The sequence below is a fragment of the Scyliorhinus torazame genome, chromosome 2 (genome assembly GCF_047496885.1).
Source record: "Scyliorhinus torazame isolate Kashiwa2021f chromosome 2, sScyTor2.1, whole genome shotgun sequence".
NCBI classification, from domain to species: Eukaryota; Metazoa; Chordata; class Chondrichthyes; order Carcharhiniformes; family Scyliorhinidae; genus Scyliorhinus; species Scyliorhinus torazame.
This window is the reverse complement of record NC_092708.1, coordinates 404,171,586-404,196,813: the sequence shown is the minus strand read 5'-3', so window position 1 is coordinate 404,196,813 and position 25,228 is coordinate 404,171,586. Positions and strand designations below refer to the sequence as shown.

Sequence of the window (25,228 nt, the reverse complement as noted above, 5' to 3'; positions counted from 1 at the left end):
CTGGGGTACAGGGTCCCCCTCTCCTGAAGGTGCTGACTCTCACTGGGGTACAGGGTCCCCTCCTCTCCTGAAGGTGCTGACTCTCACTGGGGTACAGGGTCCCCCTCTCCTGAAGGTGCTGACTCTCACTGGGGTACAGGGTCCCCCTCTCCTGAAGGTGCTGACTCTCACTGGGGTACAGGGTCCTCTCCTCTCCTCTCCTGAAGGTGCTGACTCTCACCGGGGTACAGGGTCACCCTCCTCTCCTGAAGGTGCTGACTCTCACTGGGGTACAGGGTCCCCCTCTCCTGAAGGTGCTGACTCTCACTGGGGTACAGGGTCCTCTCCTCTCCTGAAGGTGCTGACTCTCACCGGGGTACAGGGTCCCCTCCTCTCCTGAAGGTGCTGACTCTCACTGGGGTACAGGGTCCCCCTCTCCTGAAGGTGCTGACTCTCACTGGGGTACAGGGTCCCCTCCTCTCCTGAAGGTGCTGACTCTCACTGGGGTACGGGGTCCCCCTCCTCTCCTGAAGGTGCTGACTCTCACTGGGGTACACGGTCCCCTCCTCTCCTGAAGGTGCTGACTCTCACTGGGGTACAGGGTCCCCTCCTCTCCTGAAGGTGCTGACTCTCACTGGGGTACAGGGTCCCCCTCTCCTGAAGGTGCTGACTCTCACTGGGGTACGGGGTCCCCCTCCTCTCCTGAAGGTGCTGACTCTCACTGGGGTACAGGGTCCCCTCCTCTCCTGAAGGTGCTGACTCTCACTGGGGTACAGGGTCCCCCTCCTCTCCTGAAGGTGCTGACTCTCACTGGGGTATAGGATCCCACTCCTCTCCAGATGGGCTGACTCTCACTGGGGTACAGGGTCCCCCTCTCCTGAAGGTGCTGACTCTCACTGGGGTACGGGGTCCCCCTCCTCTCCTGAAGGTGCTGACTCTCACTGGGGTACAGGGTCCCCTCCTCTCCTGAAGGTGCTGACTCTCACTGGGGTACAGGGTCCCTCCTCTCCTGAAGGTGCTGACTCTCACTGGGGTACAGGGTCCCTCCTATCCTGAAGGTGGTGACCCTCACTGGGGTACAGGGTCCCCTCCTCTCCTGAAGGTGCTGACTCTCACTGGGGTACAGGGTCCCTCCTATCCTGAAGGTGCTGACCCTCACTGGGGTACAGGGTCCCCCTCTCCTGAAGGTGCTGACTCTCACTGGGGTACGGGGTCCCCCTCCTCTCCTGAAGGTGCTGACTCTCACTGGGGTACACGGTCCCCTCCTCTCCTGAAGGTGCTGACTCTCACTGGGGTACAGGGTCCCCTCCTCTCCTGAAGGTGCTGACTCTCACTGGGCTACAGGGTCCCCCTCTCCTGAAGGTGCTGACTCTCACTGGGGTACGGGGTCCCCCTCCTCTCCTGAAGGTGCTGACTCTCACTGGGGTACAGGGTCCCCTCCTCTCCTGAAGGTGCTGACTCTCACTGGGGTACAGGGTCCTCTCCTCTCCTGAAGGTGCTGACCCTCACTGGGGTACAGGGTCCCCCTCCTCTCCTGAAGGTGCTGACTCTCACTGGGGTATAGGGTCCCACTCCTCTCCAGATGGGCTGACTCTCACTGGGGTACAGGGTCCCCCTCTCCTGAAGGTGCTGACTCTCACTGGGGTACGGGGTCCCCCTCCTCTCCTGAAGGTGCTGACTCTCACTGGGGTACAGGGTCCCCTCCTCTCCTGAAGGTGCTGACTCTCACTGGGGTACAGGGTCCCTCCTCTCCTGAAGGTGCTGACTCTCACTGGGGTACAGGGTCCCCTCCTCTCCTGAAGGTGGTGACCCTCACTGGGGTACAGGGTCCCCTCCTCTCCTGAAGGTGCTGACTCTCACTGGGGTACAGGGTCCCCTCCTCTCCTGAAGGTGCTGACTCTCACTGGGGTACAGGGTCCCCTCCTCTCCTGAAGGTGGTGACCCTCACTGGGGTACAGGGTCCCCTCCTCTCCTGAAGGTGCTGACTCTCACTGGGGTACAGGGTCCCCTCCTCTCCTGAAGGTGCTGACTCTCACTGGGGTACAGGGTCCCCTACTCTCCTGAAGGTGCTGACTCTCACTGGGGTACAGGGTACCCCCCCTCTCCTGAAGGTGCTGACTCTCACTGGGGTACAGGGTCCCCTCCTCTCCTGAAGGTGCTGACTCTCACTGGGGTACAGGGTCCCCCTCTCCTGAAGATGCTGACTCTCACTGGGGTACAGGATCCCTCCTCTCCTGAAGGTGCTGACTCTCACTGGGGTACAGGGTCCCCTCCTCTCCTGAAGGTGCTGACTCTCACTGGGGTACAGTGTCCCCTCCTCTCCTGAAGGTGCTGACTCTCACTGGGGTACAGGGTCCCCTCCTCTCCTGAAGGTGCTGACTCTCACTGGGGTACAGGGTCCCCCTCTCCTGAAGGTGCTGACTCTCACTGGGGTACAGGGTCCCCTACTCTCCTGAAGGTGCTGACTCTCACTGGGGTACAGGGTACCCCCCTCTCCTGAAGCTGCTGACTCTCACTGGGGTACAGGGTCCCCTCCTCTCCTGAAGGTGCTGACTCTCACTGGGGTAGAGGGTCCCCTCCTCTCCTGAAGGTGCTGACTCTCACTGGGGTACAGGGTCCCCTCCTCTCCTGAAGGTGCTGACTCTCACTGGGGTACAGGGTCCCCCTCTCCTGAAGGTGCTGACTCTCACTGGGGTACAGGGTCCCCTCCTCTCCTGAAGGTGCTGACTCTCACTGGGGTACAGGGTCCCCCTCTCCTGAAGGTGCTGACTCTCACTGGGGTACATGGTCCCCTCCTCTCCTGAAGGTGCTGACTCTCACTGGGGTACAGGGTCCCCCTCTCCTGAAGGTGCTGACTCTCACTGGGGTACAGGGTCCCCCTCTCCTGAAGGTGCTGACTCTCACTGGGGTACAGGGTCCTCTCCTCTCCTCTCCTGAAGGTGCTGACTCTCACCGGGGTACAGGGTCACCCTCCTCTCCTGAAGGTGCTGACTCTCACTGGGGTACAGTGTCTCCCTCCTCTCCTGAAGGTGCTGACTCTCACTGGGGTACAGGGTCCTCTCCTCTCCTGAAGGTGCTGACTCTCACCGGGGTACAGGGTCCCCTCCTCTCCTGAAGGTGCTGACTCTCACTGGGGTACAGGGTCCCCCTCTCCTGAAGGTGCTGACTCTCACTGGGGTACAGGGTCCCCTCCTCTCCTGAAGGTGATGACTCTCACTGGGGTACACGGTCCCCTCCTCTCCTGAAGGTGCTGACTCTCACTGGGGTACAGGGTCCCCTCCTCTCCTGAAGGTGCTGACTCTCACTGGGGTACAGGGTCCCCCTCTCCTGAAGGTGCTGACTCTCACTGGGGTACGGGGTCCCCCTCCTCTCCTGAAGGTGCTGACTCTCACTGGGGTACAGGGTCCCCTCCTCTCCTGAAGGTGCTGACTCTCACTGGGGTACAGGGTCCTCTCCTCTCCTGAAGGTGCTGACCCTCACTGGGGTACAGGGTCCCCCTCCTCTCCTGAAGGTGCTGACTCTCACTGGGGTATAGGATCCCACTCCTCTCCAGATGGGCTGACTCTCACTGGGGTACAGGGTCCCCCTCTCCTGAAGGTGCTGACTCTCACTGGGGTACGGGGTCCCCCTCCTCTCCTGAAGGTGCTGACTCTCACTGGGGTACAGGGTCCCCTCCTCTCCTGACGGTGCTGACTCTCACTGGGGTACAGGGTCCCTCCTCTCCTGAAGGTGCTGACTCTCACTGGGGTACAGGGTCCCTCCTATCCTGAAGGTGGTGACCCTCACTGGGGTACAGGGTCCCCCTCCTCTCCTGAAGGTGCTGACTCTCACTGGGGTATAGGGTCCCACTCCTCTCCAGATGGGCTGACTCTCACTGGGGTACAGGGTCCCCCTCTCCTGAAGGTGCTGACTCTCACTGGGGTACGGGGTCCCCCTCCTCTCCTGAAGGTGCTGACTCTCACTGGGGTACAGGGTCCCCCTCTCCTGAAGGTGCTGACTCTCACTGGGGTACGGGGTCCCCCTCCTCTCCTGAAGGTGCTGACTCTCACTGGGGTACAGGGTCCCCTCCTCTCCTGAAGGTGCTGACTCTCACTGGGGTACAGGGTCCTCTCCTCTCCTGAAGGTGCTGACCCTCACTGGGGTACAGGGTCCCCCTCCTCTCCTGAAGGTGCTGACTCTCACTGGGGTATAGGGTCCCACTCCTCTCCAGATGGGCTGACTCTCACTGGGGTACAGGGTCCTCCTCTCCTGAAGGTGCTGACTCTCACTGGGGTACGGGGTCCCCCTCCTCTCCTGAAGGTGCTGACTCTCACTGGGGTACAGGGTCCCCTCCTCTCCTGAAGGTGCTGACTCTCACTGGGGTACAGGGTCCCTCCTCTCCTGAAGGTGCTGACTCTCACTGGGGTACAGGGTCCCTCCTATCCTGAAGGTGCTGACCCTCACTGGGGTACAGGGTCCCCCTCTCCTGAAGGTGCTGACTCTCACTGGGGTACGGGGTCCCCCTCCTCTCCTGAAGATGCTGACTCTCACTGGGGTACGGGGTCCCCCTCCTCTCCTGAAGGTGCTGACTCTCACTGGGGTACAGGGTCCCCTCCTCTCCTGAAGGTGCTGACTCTCACTGGGGTACAGGGTCCTCTCCTCTCCTGAAGGTGCTGACCCTCACTGGGGTACAGGGTCCCCCTCCTCTCCTGAAGGTGCTGACTCTCACTGGGGTATAGGGTCCCACTCCTCTCCAGATGGGCTGACTCTCACTGGGGTACAGGGTCCCCCTCCTCTCCTGAAGGTGCTCTCACTGGGGTACAGTGTCCTCTCCTCTCCTGAAGGTGCTGACTCTCACTGGGGTACAGACTCCCCCTCCTCTCCTGAAGGTGCTGACTCTCACTGGGGTACAGACTCCCCCTCCTCTCCTGAAGGTGCTGACTCTCACTGGGGTACAGGGTCCCCCTCCTCTCCTGAAGGTGCTGACTCTCACTGGGGTACAGGGTCCCCCTCCTCTCCTGAAGGTGCTGACTCTCACTGGGGTACAGACTCCCCCTCCTCTCCTGAAGGTGCTGACTCTCACTGGGGTACAGGGTCCCCCTCTCCTGAAGGTGCTGACTCTCACTGGGGTACGGGGTCCCCCTCCTCTCCTGAAGGTGCTGACTCTCACTGGGGTACAGGGTCCCCTCCTCTCCTGAAGGTGCTGACTCTCACTGGGGTACAGGGTCCTCTCCTCTCCTGAAGGTGCTGACCCTCACTGGGGTACAGGGTCCCCCTCCTCTCCTGAAGGTGCTGACTCTCACTGGGGTATAGGGTCCCACTCCTCTCCAGATGGGCTGACTCTCACTGGGGTACAGGGTCCCCCTCTCCTGAAGGTGCTGACTCTCACTGGGGTACGGGTCCCCTCCTCTCCCGAAGGTGCTGACTCTCACTGGGGTACGGGGTCCCCCTCCTCTCCTGAAGGTGCTGACTCTCACTGGGGTACAGGGTCCCCTCCTCTCCTGAAGGTGCCGACTCTCACTGGGGTACAGGGTCCCTCCTCTCCTGAAGGTGCTGACTCTCACTGGGGTACAGGGTCCCTCCTATCCTGAAGGTGCTGACCCTCACTGGGGTACAGGGTCCCCCTCTCCTGAAGGTGCTGACTCTCACTGGGGTACGGGGTCCCCCTCCTCTCCTGAAGGTGCTGACTCTCACTGGGGTACACGGTCCCCTCCTCTCCTGAAGGTGCTGACTCTCACTGGGGTACAGGGTCCCCTCCTCTCCTGAAGGTGCTGACTCTCACTGGGGTACAGGGTCCCCCTCTCCTGAAGGTGCTGACTCTCACTGGGGTACGGGGTCCCCCTCCTCTCCTGAAGGTGCTGACTCTCACTGGGGTACAGGGTCCCCTCCTCTCCTGAAGGTGCTGACTCTCACTGGGGTACAGGGTCCTCTCCTCTCCTGAAGGTGCTGACCCTCACTGGGGTACAGGGTCCCCCTCCTCTCCTGAAGATGCTGACTCTCACTGGGGTATAGGGTCCCACTCCTCTCCAGATGGGCTGACTCTCACTGGGGTACAGGGTCCCCCTCCTCTCCTGAAGGTGCTGACTCTCACTGGGGTACAGGGTCCTCTCCTCTCCTGAAGGTGCTGACTCTCACTGGGGTACAGACTCCCCCTCCTCTCCTGAAGGTGCTGACTCTCACTGGGGTACAGACTCCCCCTCCTCTCCTGAAGGTGCTGACTCTCACTGGGGTACAGGGTCCCCCTCCTCTCCTGAAGGTGCTGACTCTCACTGGGGTACAGACTCCCCCTCCTCTCCTGAAGGTGCTGACTCTCACTGGGGTACAGGGTCCCCCTCTCCTGAAGGTGCTGACTCTCACTGGGGTACAGGGTCCCCCTCCTCTCCTGAAGGTGCTGACTCTGACTGGGGTACAGGTCCTCTCCTCTCCTGAAGGTGCTGACTCTCACTCGGGTACTGGGTCCCCCTCCTCTCCTGAAGGTGCTGACTCTCACTGGGGTACAGACTCCCCCTCCTCTCCTGAAGGTGCTGACTCTCACTGGGGTACAGGGTCCCCCTCTCCTGAAGGTGCTGACTCTCACTGGGGTACGGGGTCCCCCTCCTCTCCTGAAGGTGCTGACTCTCACTGGGGTACAGGGTCCCCCTCCACTCCTGAAGGTGCTGACCCTCACTGGGGTACAGGACCCTCTCCTGAAGGTGTGAATATTATGGGATGGGTCTATTTCTGGGCCGTTGGCGCCACTTTCGTTACTTCGAGAAGTTGCAAACTTTTCTGTGACGTCAGAGAGTCTCTTGGCAACTGTTGTCAACAATAGGAACTGAGGGAATTGAATGTGAATCAACGGGCGGTGGAGAGAGAGAGGGAGGGAGGGGGAGAGAGGGAGGGAGGGGGAGAGAGAAAGAGGGAGAGAGCGGAGGGAGGGAGGGAGGGGAGGAGAGAGAGAGACGGGGGAGAGAGAGATAGGGGGCGAGAGAGAGAGAAAGAGGGTGAGGAGGAAGAGAGGAAAAGCGAGGAAGACAGGGAGATATAAAGAGAGGGAGCGGTGGGGAGGGAGAGAGAGGGGGAGTGGGGCAGAGGGAGTGGGGAGAGAGGGAGTGGAGAAGGAGAGAAAGGGAGGGCACAGTGAGATGGAGAAATAGAGAGAGGCGGGCTCAGGGAAGGAGAGAGAGAGTGGAGAAAGGCAGGGAGGAGGTCGGAGACTCTCGGGATGGGGAGATGTGAGAGTGCGGATGAAGTTTGAAGGAGGCACATTTGCAGCCGGTAGGTGAATGGTGGAGAGCACCGAGTGAGGCTGGATTCCAGAACTGAGTCTGAGTGAGAATCAGTCAGAATGAGAGGGGATCATTTCAACAGCGAACGTGAATGAATGAGGCCGGCAGAATGAAAGTGTGTGCAGCCGGCGGAGTTAGCGAACTGAACACCTTATCCCAGGTGTGCTCTCCCCAACAACCGGTCCAATTGCTGCCAACCCGCTGTGTTGCTGTTCTCCTCCCCCACTAATAAAGCAGCTTGCTGAGAGCTTGCTGCACCCACCCGCTAACCTGGGCCCACTGTACATGCCTCTCCAAGATCAACATTTCAAAATGTTCAAGCCTGTTTAAAAACATTCTGCTTTTCTATTTTTGGGTGGTGACTACATTGTACTCTTCTTGTTCCCACTCACTTAACCTCTCTGTGTCGTCCCCACATCTTGGGGCAGCACGGTAGCCCAGTGGATAGCATTGCTGTTTCACACCTCCAGGGTCCCAGGTTCGATTCCGGCTTGGGTCGCTGTCTGTGCGGAGTCTGCACATCCTCCCCGTGTCTGCACATCCTCCCCGTGTCTGCGTGGGTTTCCTCCGGGGGGCTCCGGTTTCCTCCCACAAGTCCCGAAAGACGTGCTGTTAGGTGAATTGCAATGTGGCGACTAAGGGGTTTTCACAGTAACTTCATTGCAGTGTTAATGTAAGCCTACTTGTGACATCAGTAAAGTTTATTCATTAATGTATGTTTCACACAAATTGAAATGGGACACCAGAAGTCATTCCTTACTCAGTTTCAATTTATTCACAAAGTGAAACATCACAGATGGCTCACTCCTGTCCAGACAACACACAGTGATGTCAAGATACATGCTTCAGTAGTCATCTGCACCCTCCAACTCTTTACTGTAATTTATACAACTGACAATCCTTCAGCACTGATCTTCACAGAACCCCACTACTCCCTCCCCGTCAACTGAAAAAACCTGTTTAAAGAACAGGACACGGAGAGTTGACATAATCAATCTTCGCACCGTGCTAAAATACTTCCCCATCAACCCTTATCTTGCCTGTTAACCTTTTGTGTGGCACCTTATCGAATGCCGTTTGGATTCCAAGTATATTGCATCTACTGTCTCCTCTTTATCTACCCGACTAGTTACATCTGCAAAAGACTAACAAATTTGACAAACAGGATGTGACTTCGGTCTCATCAAATCAACGTTTGCCTCAAGACTTCCTTAATCATAGGACTGAGGTCAGGTTCCCTGTTTTATATTCCTGGCTAGTTTACTCTCAAATTCATTTTTTTCTCTTTTGATTAACTGTTTAGAGGCCCTTTGCTAGTTTCAGAAATACTCCCACCCCGCAGACTTGCTCCTGTTTTTTCCCAACATTGTGAGCTTTTCGTTGAATCTGATTCTATCCTGAACTTCCTGAGTGAGTCACGGATGCGTCTTTCTTGTTGAGTTTTTGAATGGAATGTATTTTGGTTGAATATTTTGAATTATGTCTTCAAATGTTCCAACCGTTCATTTACCTCTATACCTTCCGGTCTATTTACCCAACAATCTTCGCCACCTCGCCCCTCACATCTACGTAACTGGCTTTGTTTAAGATTCTTGATGTGGAGATGCCGGCGTTGGACTGGGGTGAGCACAGTAAGAAGTCTGACACCAGGTTAAAGTCCAACAGGTTTGTATCGAATCACTAGCTTTCGGAGCACTGCTCCCTCCTCAGGTGAGTGAAGAGGTGGGTTCCAGAAACATATATAAAGACAAAGTTAATGATGCAAGATGGTACTTTGAATGCAAGTCTTTGCAGGTAATTAAGTCTTTACAGGTCCAGACGGTGCGACTGGAGAGAGGGATAATCACAGGTTAAAGAGGTGTGAATTGTCCCAAGCCAGGACAGTTGCTTGGATTTCACAGGCCCAGGCCAGATGGTGGGGGTGAATGTAACGCGACAAGAATCCAAGGTCCCTGATGAGGCCGTACTCATGCGTGCGGAACTTGGCTATAAGCTTCTGCTCGCATGTGTACGGCCTCAACCGGGACCTTGGATTCAAGTCGCATTACATTCGCCCTCTACCGTCTGGTCTGGGCTTGCGAATTCCAGTCGCTCCGTCTGAGCCCATAAAGACTTAATCACCTGCAAAGATTCGCATTCAAAGTATCATCTTGCATCATTGACTTTGTGATTCCAAACAAACCTGTTGGACTTGAACCTGGTGTTGTAAGAGTTCTTTAAGATTCTTGTTTGTGATTGGAGCATGTCACTTGAAAACTTACGATGGAATTCCATTGTATTATCGTTTTCACAAGTGGATCTTTTACGATGAGATTCCTCTACCTCAGTGCACCATACTAGGTCAAAAATACTTTTATCCCTGGTTGGTTTTACAATGTCTTGTTCCAGGAACTGTTGTGAAAACATTTCCACAAACTCACCTTTCAGAACATTTTTGTCAATTTGATTTGTCCAGTCTGTATGAAGATTAAAGTCCTCCAGGGTTCCGACATTGTTTTTGTTACAAGCTCTAATTATTTATTGTTTTATGGAGATATCACTTGCTGACAATCCTGATGTTTGGGCTCTCTCCTGATGGGTTTAATTTGAGACTTGTCTCCACTGCAGGTCTCTACAACTGTCAATGGCTGATTGGCAAATGGCTCCTTTTCTCCAGATTGATCCCTTGTCCCCTTATGAGAAAAATAAAACCTTGAGAAAACTTCCGCCCATCAGTCCTGGAGCCGAGGACACACCACAGACTAAACTGGACTTATTAAAATGTCAGTATCAGCAGAAGTTGGAGCGAGAGAAACAGGTGAAGTTAATGGCCATCTACAAGCAGCAGTATCAGGAAGCTTTGTATCGCCTCCGAAGCTCCTACCTCCTGGAAAATCATTCAGGTCCCTACAGGATGTCTGCAACCTACGAGCATTCTTCAGCCGAGAGGACACTTAGTCAATCTCCGCTCGCAGAAGATCAGGATTCTGGGTGGACACAAATAGCCCTCAATCCACAAGGCAAACGCAGCGCTGGTGTTGATAGATCTCATCCACTCAGGCCCATTGATCGCAAATGCTCTGGTCTCAGTAACATCTTAAATGCTGAGGGCGATTCTTCTGATTGGAGGAGTTTAATACCCGTGGATGCTCCCATGTGGCCAGCTGTTACATTCAGACCATCTCCACCAAAAGGGCCCAAAGCAAAATGTCAGTCCAGCAGATCCTACCTGAGGAGTAGAGAAACGGGAGTAGAACTGAGACCATTGGAAGATTCAACGTCTGCAGTTGAGCAAAGGAGCAGCCAATGCAATAAGTCAACGTGTGCTAAAGGACAGCAACCCAGAGATGTCCAAAATAATCAGCAAAGTGGCCGACTCAACGTAGAAGTAGAGATCTGGGAGAAGGAGAGTCTTATCCAAGGAAGACTGAGGAAAATCAAGGAAGAACTAAGAGAAATTCAGATGCAAAGGGATCGAGCAGAGGAAGAGGAGCAGGGAACGGAAAACGTGGTGGAACCAGTAAGGGTGGCAAGGGAGGGTGCAGACAGGGAGAGATCAGAGCGAGAGCGACCAGGGAGAGAGAGGCCAGGGAGAGAGAGGCCAGAGAGAGAAAGAAAGAGATCAGGGAAGGAGGGGTCAGAGAGAGAGAGATCAGAACGAGAGCGACCAGGGAGAGTGAGGTCAGAGAGAGAAAGAGAGAGATCAGGGAAGGAGGGGTCAGAGAGAGAGAGATCAGGGAGAGAGCGGTCAGAGAGAGAAAGAGAGAGATCAGGGAAGGAGGGGTCAGAGAGAGAGAGATCAGGGAAAGAGAGATCAGGGAAAGAGAGATCAAGGAGAGAGAGAGCAGGGAGAGAGAGAGCAGAGCGAGAGCGAGAAAAGGAAAGGGCAGAGAGAGAGAGAGCAAAGTCAGACAGGACAGGTAGGGAAAGGGCAGAGAGAGAGAGGGTGGAGAAAGTGCGTTTGCTGGAAGTGAAAAGAGAAATGAAGCAAAGGCAGAGAGATAAAATTCACCGAGAAAATGTCAGCAATGTGGATGGTCAGAAAGCAGCACTGGGTAGCAGTGGAAAGGCAGACAAGATAAAAAGAAGCAGACATAATAAGGATGAAGAACTAAATGAAGACAGCAGCTTTGACCAATGTTCCTCAGAGGAATATACTGACCATTCAAACCCATTTGCAGGTTCTAACGAGGATAGTGAAGCAGAGAATAATGATACAGATGAAGATACAGATGACAGATCAGCTGACAGTAACTCACCACAGAATGAGAGGACAGAATGGGATGGACATTACTCTCCAGAGGAGAAAGCTCACTGCCCTTTCTGTGGCCGAAGATTTGTTCTGGACCGTCTCAACACACACATAGAAATTTGTAAGAAAGTTTTCAAACGTAAGAGGAAAGTCTACGATTCGGCACAAAAGAGAGCGAAAGGAACTGATTTGGAGAACTACCAATGCTGTCACAAAGTCACACCAGCTCCGGTAAGGAAAAGCCAATGAAAACTCACATCCTAATTATGGTCCAGGGACAGTTAAGTGCAATTCGTCCTCCGTCCCTCTCTCTGTCCTCCGCCCCCGCCCCTCTCTCCGCCCCCGCTCCTCTCACCGTCCTTCGTTCTCGCTCCTCTCTCCGTCCTTCTCTCTCGCTCCTCTCTCCGTCCTTCTCTCTCGCTCCTCTCTCCGTCCTTCTCTCTCGCTCCTCTCTCAGTTCTTCTCCCTCCCTCCTCTTTCCGTCCTTCGCTCCTCTCTCCGTTCTTCTCTCTCGCTCCTCTCTCCGTTCTTCTCCCTCCCTCCTCTTTCCGTCGTTCGTTCCTCTCTCCGTCCTTCGCTCCTCTCTCCGTCCTTCTCTCTCGCTCCTCTCTCCGTCCTTCTCTCTCGCTCCTCTCTCAGTTCTTCTCCCTCCCTCCTCTTTCCGTCCTTCGCTCCTCTCTCCGTTCTTCTCTCTCGCTCCTCTCTCCGTTCTTCTCCCTCCCTCCTCTTTCCGTCGTTCGTTCCTCTCTCCGTCCTTCGCTCCTCTCTCCGTTCTTCTCTCTCGCTCCTCTCTCCGTCCTTCTCTCTCGCTCCTCTCTCCGTTCTTCTCCCTCCCTCCTCTCTCCGTCCTTCGCTCCTCTCTCCGTTCTTCTCTCTCGCTCCTCTCCATTCTACGTTCCCGCTCCCCTTTCCGTCCTCCGCACCCTCCCTCCCCCTCCCTCCCTCCCTCCCCATCTCCCTCCCCCTCCCTCCCTCCCCCTCCCTCCCTCACTCCCCAACCGCCCATCCCTCCCCGTCCTTCCCTCCCCTCTCCCTCCTTCCCTCCCCTCTCCCTCCTTCCCTCCCTCCGTCCTTCACTCCCCTCCCCGTCCTTCCCTCCCCTCTCCCCACTTCCCTCCCCTCTCCCTCCTTTCCTCCCCACTCCCCCTTCCCTCCTCTCTCCCCTCTCCCTCCTTCCCTCCTCTCTCCCTCGTTCCCTCCCCTCTCCCTCGTTCCCTCCCCTCTCCCTCCTTCCCTCCCTCCGTCCTTCACTCCCCTCCCCGTCCTTCACTCCCCTCTCCCCCCTTCCCTCCCCTCTCCCTCCTTTCCTCCCCTCTCCCCCTTCCCTCCTTTCCTCCCCTTCCCTCCTTTCCTCCCCTCTCCCCCTTCCCTCCCCTCTCCCCCTTCCCTCCCCTCTCCCCCTTCCCTCCCCTTCCCTCCTTTCCTCCCCTCTCCCCCTTCCCTCCCCTCTCCCCCTTCCCTCCCCTCTCCCCCTTCCCTCCCCTCTCCCCCTTCCCTCCCCCCTCTCCCTCCTTCCCTCCCCTCTCCGTCCTTCCCTCTCCCTCCTTCCCTCCCCTCTCCCTCCCCCCACTCTCTGTCCTTCCCTCTCCTCTCTCCCTCCCTTCGCCGTCCTTCCCTCCCCCTCTCCCTCCTTCCCTCCTCTCCGTCCTTCCCTCCCCCCTCTCCCTCCTTCCCTCCTCTCCGTCCTTCCCTCCCCCCTCTCCCTCCTTCCCTCCCCCCTCTCCGTCCTACCCTCCTCTCTCCCTCCTTACCTCCACTCTCCCCCCTTCCCTCCCCTCACCCCTTCCCACCCCTCACCCCTTCCCACCCCTCACCCCTTCCCACCCCTCTTCCCCCCCTTCCGACCCCTCACCCCTTCCCACCCCTCTTCCCCCCTTCCGTCCCCCTTCCCTCCCCTCACCCCTTACCACCCCTCTCCGTCCTTCCCTTCCCTTCCCTCTCCCCCCCCCCCCCCCCCGGCAGCGATGCTGACCATCGCTGCAGCAGAATCCCCCCCCCCGCCCCCCGGCAATGCTGACCATCGCTGCAGCAGATCCACCCCCGGCGTGTCAACGTGTCCTTGATATGTATGTCCCTGTCAGGCAGGGAAGAGATGGTCGAGTGAGGGAACCATGGTTGACAAGAGAGATTGAATGTCTTGTTAAGAGGAAAAAGGAGACTTATGTAAGGCTGAGGAAACAAGGTTCAGACAGGGCGCTGGAGGGATACAAGATAGCCAGGAGGGAACTGAAGAAAGGGATTAGGAGAGCTAAGAGAGGGCATGAACAATCTTTGGCGGGAAGGATCAAGGAAAACCCCAAGGCCTTTTACACATATGTGAGAAATATGAGAATGACTAGAGCGAGGGTAGGTCCGATCAAGGACAATAGCAGGAGATTGTGTATTGAGTCTGAAGAGATAGGAGAGGTCTTGAACGAGTACTTTTCTTCTGTATTTACAAATGAGAGGGGTGATATTGTTGGAGAGGACAGTGTGAAACAGACTGGTAAGCTCGAGCAAATACTTGTTAGGAAGGAAGATGTGTTGGGCATTTTGAAAAACTTGAGGATAGACAAGTCCCCCGGGCCTGACGGGATATATCCAAGGATTCTATGGGAAGCAAGAGATGAAATTGCAGAGCCGTTGGCAATGATCTTTTCATCCTCACTGTCAACAGGGGTGGTACCAGGGGATTGGAGAGTGGTGAATGTCGTGCCCCTGTTCAAAAAAGGGACTATGGATAACCCTGGGAATTACAGGCCAGTTAGTCTTACTTCGATGGTAGGCAAAGTCATGGAAAGGGTACTGAAGGATAGGATTTCTGAGCATCTGGAAAGACACTGCTTGATTAGGGATAGTCAGCACGGATTTGTGAGGGGTAGGTCTTGCCTTACAAATCTTATTGAATTCTTTGAGGAGGTGACCAAGCACGTGGATGAAGGTAAAGCAGTGGATGTAGTGTACATAGATTTTAGTAAGGCATTTGATAAGGTTCCCCATGGTAGGCTTATGCAGAAAGTAAGGAGGCATGGGATAGTGGGAAATTTGGCCAGTTGGATAACGAACTGGCTAACCGATAGAAGTCAGAGAGTGGTGGTGGATGGCAAATATTCAGCCTCGATCCCAGTTACCAGTGGCGTACTGCAGGGATCAGTTCTGGGTCCTCTGCTGTTTGTGATTTTCATTAATGACTTGGATGAGGGAGTTGAAGGGTGGGTCAGTAAATTTGCAGACGATACGAAGATTGGTGGAGTTGTGGATAGTAAGGAGGGCTGTTGTCGGCTGCAAAGAGACACAGATAGGATGCAGAGCTGGGCTGAGAAGTGGCAGATGGAGTTTAACCCTGAAAAGTGTGAGGTTGTCCATTTTGGAAGGACAAATATGAATGCGGAATACAGGGTTAACGGTAGAGTTCTTGGCAATGTGGAGGAGCAGAGAGATCTTGGGGTCTATGTTCATACATCTTTGAAAGTTGCCACTCAAGTGGATAGAGCTGTGAAGAAGGCCTATGGTGTGAACAAAGAACAAAGAAATGTACAGCACAGGAACAGGCCCTTCGGCCCTCCAAGCCAGTGCCGACCATGCTGCCCGACTAAGCTACAATCTTCTACACTTCCTGGGTCCGTATCCCTCTATTCCCATCCTATTCATGTATTTGTCAAGATGCCCCTTAAATGTCACTATCGTCCCTGCTTCCACCACCTCCTCCGGTAGCGAGTTCCAGGCACCCACTACCCTCTGCATAAAAAACTTGCCTCGTACATCTACTCTAAACCTTGCCCCTCTCACCTTAAACCTATGCCCCCTAGTAATTGACCCCTCTACCCTGGGGAAAAGCCTCTGACTATCCACTCTGTCTATGCCCCTCATAATTTTGTATACCTCTATCAGGTCTCCCCTCAACCTCCTTCATTGCAGTGAGAACAAACCGAGTTTATTCAACCGCTCCTCATAGCTAATGCCCTCCATACCAGGCAACATTCTGGTAAATCTCTTCTGCACCCTCTCTAAAGCCTCCACATCCTTCTGGTAGTGTGGCGACCAGAATTGAACACTATACTCCAAGTGTGGCCTAACTAAGGTTCTATACAGCTGCAACATGACTTGTCAATTCTTATACTCAATGCCCCGGCCAATGAAGGCAAGCATGCCGTATGCCTTCTTGACTACCTTCTCCACCTGTGTTGCCCCTTTCAATGACCTGTGGACCTGTACTCCTAGATCTCTTTGACTTTCAATACTCGAGGGTTCTACCATTCACTGTATATTCCCTACCTTCATTAGACCTTCCAAAATGCATTACCTCACATTTGTCCAGATTAAACTCCATCTGCCATCTCTCCGCCCAAGTCTCCAAACAATCTAAATCCTGCTGTATCCTCCGACAGTCCTCATCGCTATCCGCAATTCCACCAACCTTTGTGTCATCTGCAAACTTACTAATCAGACCAGTTACATTTTCCTCCAAATCATTTATATGTACTACAAAGAGCAAAGGTCCCAGCACTGATCCCTGTGGAACACCACTGGTCACAGCCCTCCAATTAGAAAAGCATCCTTCCATTGCTACTCTCTGCCTTCTATGACCTAGCCAGTTCTGTATCCACCTTGCCAGCTCACCCCTGATCCCATGTGACTTCACCTTTTGTACTAGTCTACCATGAGGGACCTTGTCAAAGGCCTTACTGAAGTCCATATAGACAACATCCACTGCCCTACCTGCATCAATCATCTTAGTGACCTCCTCGAAAAACTATATCAAGTTAGTGAGACACGACCTCCCCTTCACAAAACTGCGTTCATTAACAGAGGGATTGAATTTAAGAGCCGTGAGGTGATGATGCAGCTGTACAAACCTTTGGTAAGGCCACATTTGGAGTACTGTGTACAGTTCTGGTCGCCTCATTTTAGGAAGGATGTGGAAGCTTTGGAAAAGGTGCAAAGAAGATTTACCAGGATGTTACCTGGAATGGACAGTAGGGGCGAAATTCTCCCCAAACGGCGCGATGTCCGCCGACTGGCGCCCAAAACGGCGCCAATCAGACGGGCATCGCGCCGCCCCAAAGGTGCGGAATGCTCCCCATCTTTGGGGGCCGAGCCCCAACATTGAGGGGCTAGGCCGACGCCGGAGGGACTTCCGCCCCGCCAGCTGGCGGAAACGACCTTTGTTGCCCCGCCAGCTGGCGCGTAAATGACATGTCGGGGTGGCGCATGCGCGGGAGCGTCAGCGGCCACTGACAGTTTCCCACGCATACGCAGTGGAGGGAGTCTCTTCGTCCCCCGCCATGGTGGAGACCGTGGCGGAGGCGGAAGGGAAAGCGTGCCCCCACGGCACAGACCCGCCCGCGGATCGGTGGGCCCCGATCGCGGGCCAGGCCACCGTGGGGGCACCTCCCCGGGCCAGATCACCCTGCGTCCCCCCCAGGACCCCGGAGCCCGCCCGCGCCGCCTTGTCCCGCCGGTAAATAGGTACTTTAATTTATGCCGGCAGGACAGGCAATTTATCGGCGGGACTTCGGCCCATCCGGGCCGGAGAATCGAGCGGGGGGGCCCGCCAACCGGCGCGGCGCGATTCCCGCCCCCGCCGAATATCCGGTACCGGAGACTTCGGCAACCGGCAGGGGCGGGATTCACGGCAGCCCCCGGCGATTCTCCAACCCGGCGGGGGGTCGGAGAATGACGCCCAAGGTCTTACGAGGAAAGGTTGAGGGTGCGAGGCCTTTTCTCATTAGAACGGAGAAGGATGAGGGGCGACTTGATAGAGGTTTATAAGATGATCAGGGGAATAGATAGAGTAGACAGTCAGAGACTTTTTCCCCGGGTGGAACACACCATTACAAGGGGACATAAATTTAAGGTGAAAGGTGGAAGATATAGGAGGGATATCAGAGGTAGGTTCTTTACCCAGAGAGTAGTGGGGGCATGGAATGCACTGCCTGTGGAAGTAGTTGAGTCGGAAACATTAGGGACCTTCAAGCAGCTATTGGATAGGTACATGGATTACGGTAAAATGATACAGTGTAGATTTATTTGTTCTTAACGGCAGCACGGTAGCATTGTGGATAGCGCAATTGCTTCACAGATCCATGGTCCCAGGTTCGATTCCGGCTTGGGTCACTGTCTGTGCGGAGTCTGCACGTCCTCCCCGTGTCTGCGTGGGTTTCCTCCGGGTGCTCCGGTTTCCTCCCACAGTCCAAAGATGTGCAGGGTAGGTGGATTGGCCATGATAAATTGCCCTTAGCGTCCAAAATTGCCCTTGGTGTTAGGTGGAGGTGTTGAGTTTGGGTGGGGTGCTCTTTCCAAGAGCTGGTGCAGACTCAAAGGGCCGAATGGCCTCCTTCTGCACTGTAAATTCAATGATAATCTACGATTAATCTAGGACAAAGGTTCGGCACAACATCGTGGGCCGAAGGGCCTGTTCTGTGCTGTATTTTCTATGTTCTATGTTCCAGCGGCGATGCTGACCATCGCTGCAGCAGAATGCCCCCCCCCCCCCGGCGGCGATGCTGACCATCGCTGCAGCAGAATGCCCCCCCCCCCCCGACGGCGATGCTGACCATCGCTGCAGCAGAATGCCCCCCCCCCCCCCCCCCCCGACGGCGATGCTGACCATCGCTGCAGCAGAATGCCCCCCCCCCCGACGGCGATGCTGACCATCGCTGCAGCAGATTCCCCCCCCCCCCCCCGGCAGCGATGCTGACCATCGCTGCAGCAGAATGCCCCCCCCCCGACGGCGATGCTGACCATCGCTGCAGCAGAATCCCCCCCCCCCCCCCCCCCCGGCGGTGATGCTGACCATCGCTACAGCAGAATGCCCCCCCCCCCCCCCCCCGACGGCGATGCTGACCATCACTGCAGCAGAATGCCCCCCCCCCCGACGGCGATGCTGACAATCGCTGCAGCAGAATCCCCCCCCCCCCCCCCCCGGCGGCGATGCTGACCATCGCTACAGCAGAATGCCCCCCCCCCCCCCGGCGGCGATGCTGACCATCGCTACAGCAGAATCCCCCCCCCCGGCGGCGATGCTGACCATCGCTGCAGCAGAATGCCCCCCCCCCCGACGGCGATGCTGACCATCGCTGCAGCAGAATGCCCCCCCCCCGACGGCGATGCTGACCATCGCTGCAGCAGAATCCCCCCCCCCCCCCCCCCCCCCCCCCCCCCGGAGGCGATGCTGACCATCGCTGCAGCAGAATGCCCCCGCCCCCCCCGACGGCGATGCTGACCATCGCTGCAGCAGAATCCTTTGCCAGGCAATCAGAGAGGCGAAGGCTACAACATCGGCCCTCCTGCCCTCCTCCCCTCCATCAACTCCGGCTTCTCCCATGTCCCAAATATCGCCACCAATCTGTCTGGCTCCGCCTCCCCCCCCCCCCCCCCCACCCCCACTATCCTGGTTAGCGGTGTGAACACCCCCGCCCAGAATCACTCCAACTTTTCACAACCCCAGAACATATGAACGCGATTTGCTGGTCCCCGCCCACACCTCTCACACTCGACTGCCACTCCCTGGAAGAACCCACTCATTCTTGCCCGGGTCATATGTACCCTGTGTACCACCTTAAACTGTATCAGGGTCATCCTCGCGCACAAGGGGGTCCCGTTTACCCTTCACAATGCCTCACTCCACACTCCCCAATTGATCTCCTCTCCCAGCTCGCCCTCCTCCTTAATCTTCACCACCCCCTCACCTGTTCTCCCAGCCATCAATACATGTGTCTGATCCTGCCCTCCCCTTCCACATTCGGGAGCAGCAGTCGCTCCAACAGGGTGTACCTCGGCAACCTGGGGAACTCTTTTCAAACCTCCCGCGCAAAGTCCCTTACCTGCAGGTATCTAAACTCACTTCCTCTCGGGAGCTCTGCCCTCTCCTTCAGTTCCTCTGTACTGACAAACCCCTCTTCCAGGTACAGATCCCTCACCTTAACCAGCCCCACTTCTCTCCACATCCTCTACACACCGTCTGTCCCCCCCCTTCACCGTGGGCTGCATCACTGGTCTTTCCGAGTGTTTCCTTGGTGCCATTGGCAATGCCGCCGTTATCATGGCCTTCAAGCTGGTCCCCCATTCTTCCTCCAACCTAACCCATTCTGCCCCCTCGCCGTCCCACCAACGCCTCACCTTCTCCATGTTCGCCGCCCAGTAATAATGCAGCAGGTTCGGCAACACGAACCCTCCCTTCTGCCTCTGTCTGTGTGACAGGGTCCTTTCAACCCTTGGCACCTTCCCTGTCCACACAAACTGTGAGACAATCATATCCAGTTTTCGAAAGAAGGCCTTCGGGACAAAGACCAGGAGTGTCTGGAATAAGAATAGAAACTTTGGCATAATGTTGATCTTCACCACTTGGACCCTCCCTGCCAGAGTCCAGTGCAGCGTGTCCCACCTCTTCAGATCCTCCTCCACCAGCTTTGTTAGGTTTGTGTAGCATCGCCCATTCCCTCGCCACCTGACTCCCCAGGTATCTCAACCTGTCTCTAGTCACCTTAAATGGCATCCCCCCTAGACTGGCTCGCCAACCCATCTCATTCACCGGGAATACCTCACTTTTCCCCACATTCAGCTTATATCCCGAGAATGCCCCAAACTTCCCTAACAGGCCCATGTTCCTCTCCATGCTCTCCAGCGGGTCTGACACGTACAGTCCGCGTGTAGCGACACTGACGCTCCCTTCATCCCCTCGGAATCCCTGACCACACTGCCGGCCCCCTAAGAGCCATTGCCAGAGGCTCTGTAGCCGGCGCAAACACCCCTGCCTTGTTCCCCTGTGCAGTTCAAAGTTTTGTGAGCTCATGTCACTGGTCTGCACACTTACCTTCGGTGCCAGATGTAGCAGGCGACCCACGCCACAAACTTCGGGTCAAACCCCAACCTTCCCAAGACTTGAAACAAATACCATCACTCCACCCGGCCAAATACCTTCACCGTATCCATGACACCACTACCTCCGGTACCTGGGCCCTCATCGGGGTCATGACCACATTTAACAGCCTCCTTTATTGGGAGAAAGCTGACTGCCCTTTACGAAGCCTGTCTGATCCTCCACGACCACTCCCCGGGACACAACCTTCCATCCTTCCCGCCACCAACTTAGCCAGACTTTCACATCCATATTTAACAGCAATATGGGCCTGTACGACCCACACTCCATTGGTGCTTCCCCTTCTTTGCGGTCAATGTGAGTGTCGCCTGCATCATTGTCTCGGGCTGCTCCCCCTTCTCCAATGCCTTATTAAACTCCACCAACAGATGTGGTGCTCGGTCCGTCGCAAACTCCTTATAGAATTCTGGGGAAGACATCGGACCCCAGGGCCTTCCCCGACTTCATACCCCTTATACTGTCCAATATCTCCCTTTGCCCCAAGGGCCCTCTAGCGCCTGCCTCCAGCTGTGGAAACTCCAGTTCATCTATAAACCGTCCCATATCCCCCTCTTTACCCCCGGGTCCACCCTGTACAGCTCCTTATAATAATCCCTAAATGCTGCGTTTACCTTCTCCGCCTCCGACACCACATCCCCAGCCCGAATCTTCATTACATCCCCGGACGCGGCCTGTCTCCATAGTTAATGCGCTAACATTCGATTTGCCTTCTCTCCGTATTCATACTGTACCCCCCTTGCCCGATACAACTATCCTACCGCCCTCCCCGTCGTCAACCTATCAAATTGTCCCCGTGATGTTTCCCTCCTCACCAATCTCTCCGTGGTGTGCACCCTCCAGTACTCCCTATCTACCTCCACTATTTCACTCATTAGCCGTTCATATTCCTCCCTCCTTTCCCTATCCCCATGTGCCTTGAAGAAGATAATGTTCCCCCGGACCACCGCTTTTAGCACTTCCCAAAACGTGCCATCACCGCCTCATTCTGGTTCAACTCTACATAATCTTTAATCACCGTCCACACTGTCACTGAACCCTCTGTCTGCCAACAACCCCGAATCGAGCCTCCTCCCCGGCCCCTGCTCGATCTAAGCCGAATCTCCAGCCAGTGGGGTGTGTGGTCGGAGATAATTATCCCCGTGTACTCTGCTCCCTCCCCCCCAGCCAACACCTCCGAGCTCACCACAAAAAAGTTGATTCTTGAATACACCTTGCAAAGGTGTGAGGGAAAGGAATACTCCCTTCCCCCTGGCTTCTTGAAGAGCCACGGGTCCACCATTCCCATCTTTTCCATGAATCCTCCCAGCTCCTTTGCCATCCGTATCCTCCCCATTGACCTGGGGCTCGACCTGTCCACCCTCGGCTCCAAGACAAAGTTAAAATCTCCTCCCATAATCAACTGGTACACGGCCAAATCAGGGATCACTGCCAGCAACCCCCTCATAAACCCACATCATCCCAATTCGGTGCGGATACATTTACCAACACCACCGGCCTCCCCTCCATCACCCTGTTCACCGTCACATATCCCACCCAGGAACCTCACCTCCTTCGCACTCACAAAGCCCGTCTTCTTATTAGAATCATAGAAGTTTACAGCATGGAAACAGGCCCTTCGGCCCAACCAGTCCATGCCGCCCAGTTTTTTACCATTAAGCTAGTCCCAGTTGCCCGCACTTGGCCCACAACCCTCTATACCCATCTTACCCATGTAACCATCTAAATGCTTTTTGAAAGACACAATTGTACCCGCTTCTACTACTACCTCTGGCAGCCCATTCCAGACACTCACTACCCTCTGAGTGAAGAAATTGCCCCTCTGGGCCCTTCTGAATCTCTCCCCTCTCACCTTAAACCTATGCCCTCTAGTTTTAGACTCCCCTACCTTTGGGAAAAGATGTTGACTATCTACCTTATCTATGCCCCTCATTATTTTATAGACCTCTATAAGATCACCCCTAAGCCTCCTACGCTCCAGGGAAAAAAGTCCCAGTCTATCCAGCCTCTCCTTATAACTCAAACCATCAAGTCCCGGCAACATCCTAGTAAATCTTTTCTGCACTCTTTCTAGTTTAATAATATCCTTTCTATAATAGGGTGACCAGAACTGCACACAGTATTCCAAGTGTGGCCGTACCAATGTCTTGTACAACTTCAACAAGACGTCCCAACTCCTATATTCAATGTTCTGACCAATGAAACCAAGCATGCCGAATGCCTTCTTCACCACCCTGTCCACCTGCGACTCCACCTTCAAGGAGCTATGAACCTGTACTCCTAGATCTCTTTGTTCTATAACTCTCCCCAACGCCATACCATTAACTGAGTAGGTCCTGGCCTGATTCGATCTGCCAAAATGCATCACCTCACATTTATCTAAATTAAACTCCATCTGCCATTCGTCGGCCCACTGGCCTAATTGATCAAGATCCCGTTGCAATCCTAGATAACCTTCTTCACTATCCACTATGCCACCAATCTTGGTGTCATCTGCAAACTTACTAACCATGCCTCCTAAATTCTCATCCAAATCATTAATATAAATCACAAATAACAGTGGACCCAGCACCGATCCCTGAGGCACACCACTGGTCACAGGCCTCCAGTTTGAAAAACAACCCTCTACAACCACCCTCTCTCTGCCTTCTGTCGTCCAGCCAATTTTGAATCCAATTGGCAACCTCACCCTGGATCCCGTGAGCTTTAACCTTCTGCAACAACCTACCATGCGGTACCTTGTCAAAGGCTTTGCTAAAGTCCATGTAGACAACGTCTACTGCACTACCCTCATCTACCTTCTTGGTCACTCCCTCAAAAAACTCAATCAAATTTGTGAGACATGATTTTCCACGCACAAAGCCATGCTGACTGCCCCGAATCAGTCCTTGCCTCTCTAAATGCTTGTAGATCCTGTCTCTCAGAATACCTTCTAGCAACTTACCTACTACAGACGTTAGGCTCACCGGTCTGTAGTTCCCAGGCTTTTCCCTGCTGCCCTTCTTAAACAAGGGCACAACATTCGCCACTCTCCAATCTTCAGGCACCTCACCTGTGGCTGCCGATGATTCAAATATCTCGGTTAGGGGACCCGCAATTTCCTCCCTAGCCTCCCACAACATCCTGGGATACATTTCATCAGGTCCCGGGGATTTATCTACCTTGATGCGCTTTAAGACTTCCAGCACCTCCTCCTCTGTAATATGCACACTTCTCAAGACATCACTATTTATTTCCCTTAGTTTCCTAACATCCATGCCTTTCTCCACCGTGAATACCGATGAGAAATATTCATTCAGGATCTCACCCAACTCTTGTGGCTCTGCACATAAATGCCCTTGTTGATCCTTAAGAGGCCCTACTCTGTCCCTAGTTACTCTTTTCCCCTTTATGTATCTGTAGAATCTCTTTGGATTCTCCCTTGCATTATTTGCCAAAGCAATTTCATGTCCCCTTTTTGCCCTCCTGATTTCCCTCTTAACTCTATTTCGACAATCTCTATACTCTTCAAGGGATCTACTTGATCCCAGTTGCTTATGTACGTCATATGCCTCCTTCTTCTTTTTGACCAGAGTCTCAATATCTCGAGTCATCCAGGGTTCCCTACTTCTACCAGCCTTGCCCTTCACTCTAAAGGGAATGTGCTTACCCTGCACCCTGGTTAACACATTTTTAAAAGCCTCCCATTTACCAGCCGTCCCTTTGTCTGCCAATAGTCTCCCCCAATCTACCTCTGCAAGTTCCTGTCTGATACCATCAAAATTGGCCTTGCCCCAATTAAGAATTTTAACTCTTGGGCCAGACCTATCATTCTCCATAGCTATCTTAAAACTAATGGAATTATGGTCACTTGTCCCAAAGTGATCCCTCACTAGCACTTCTATCACTTGCCCTTCCTTATTTCCCAAGACGAGGTCAAGTTTTGCCCCCTCTCTAGTCGGTCCATCCACATACTGAATGAGAAATTCCTCCTGAATACACTCAACAAATTTCCCTCCATCCAAGCCCCTAATGCTATGACTGTCCCAGTCAATGTTGGGAAAGTTAAAGTCCCCTACTACTACCACCCTATTATTCTTGCAGCTATCTGTAATCTCCTTACATATTTGCTCCTCAATTTCCCGCTGACTATTTGGGGGCCTGTAGTACAGTCCTACCAAGGTGATCTCTCCCTTCTTATTTTTCAGTTCCACCCATATAGACTCAGTGGGCGAACCCTCGGATATATCCCCTCTAAGTACTGCCGTGATGTTCTCCCTAATCAAAAACGCCACTCCCCCTCCTCTCTTACCTCCTGTTCTATCCTTTCTATAGCATCTGTAGCCCGGAACATTGAGCTGCCAGTCCTGCCCCTCCCTTAGCCATGTTTCAGTCATAGCTATAATATCCCAGTCCCATGTGCCCGTCCATGCCCTGAGTTCATCCGCTTTGCCCGTCAGGCCCCTTGCATTGAAATAAATGCAGTTTAATGTAGACCTTCCTTGCTCTCTGCCCTGCTTTCTCTGGTCATGCTTTACACACTCTCCCTTCCTGCCTTTTGTTTCTGTCCCCACTGACTTCCTACATCGGTTCCCATCCCCCTGGCACATTAGTTTAAACCCTCCCCAACTGCACTAGCAAACACCCCCCCGAGAACATTGGTTCCGGTCCCACCCAGATGCAGACCGTCCGATTTGTACAGGTCCCACCTCCCCCAGAATCGGTCCCAATGTCCCAGGAATTTGAAACCCTCCCTCTTGCACCATCTCTCAAGCCACGTATTCATCCTAGCTATCCTGTCATTCCTACTCTGACTATCACGTGGCACTGGTAGCAATCCTGAGATTACTACCTTTGAGGTCCTACTTTTTAGTTTAACTCCTAACTCCCTAAATTCAGCTTGTAGGACCTCATCCCGTTTTTTACCTATATCGT

At 54.5% G+C, this 25,228-nt stretch overlaps 1 protein-coding gene across 2 annotated transcripts in view; it reads left to right on the top strand.

Moving 5' to 3' along the window:
* Positions 1-7,098: 7,098 nt before the first annotated feature.
* The window catches only part of LOC140406611 (uncharacterized), a 195,276-nt gene continuing 177,146 nt past the window's right edge, over positions 7,099-25,228 (top strand). Inside the window, exons 1-2 of one of the 2 annotated variants that reach the window (XM_072494614.1) lie at positions 7,099-7,215; positions 9,834-11,688. In XM_072494614.1, coding sequence (XP_072350715.1) covers positions 9,850-11,688 — 1,839 coding nt within the window. In that variant the 5' untranslated portion in view covers positions 7,099-7,215; positions 9,834-9,849. Of the gene's footprint in view, positions 7,387-9,833; positions 11,689-25,228 lie in introns of both variants that reach the window. The other variant, XM_072494622.1, reaches the window with a different exon arrangement.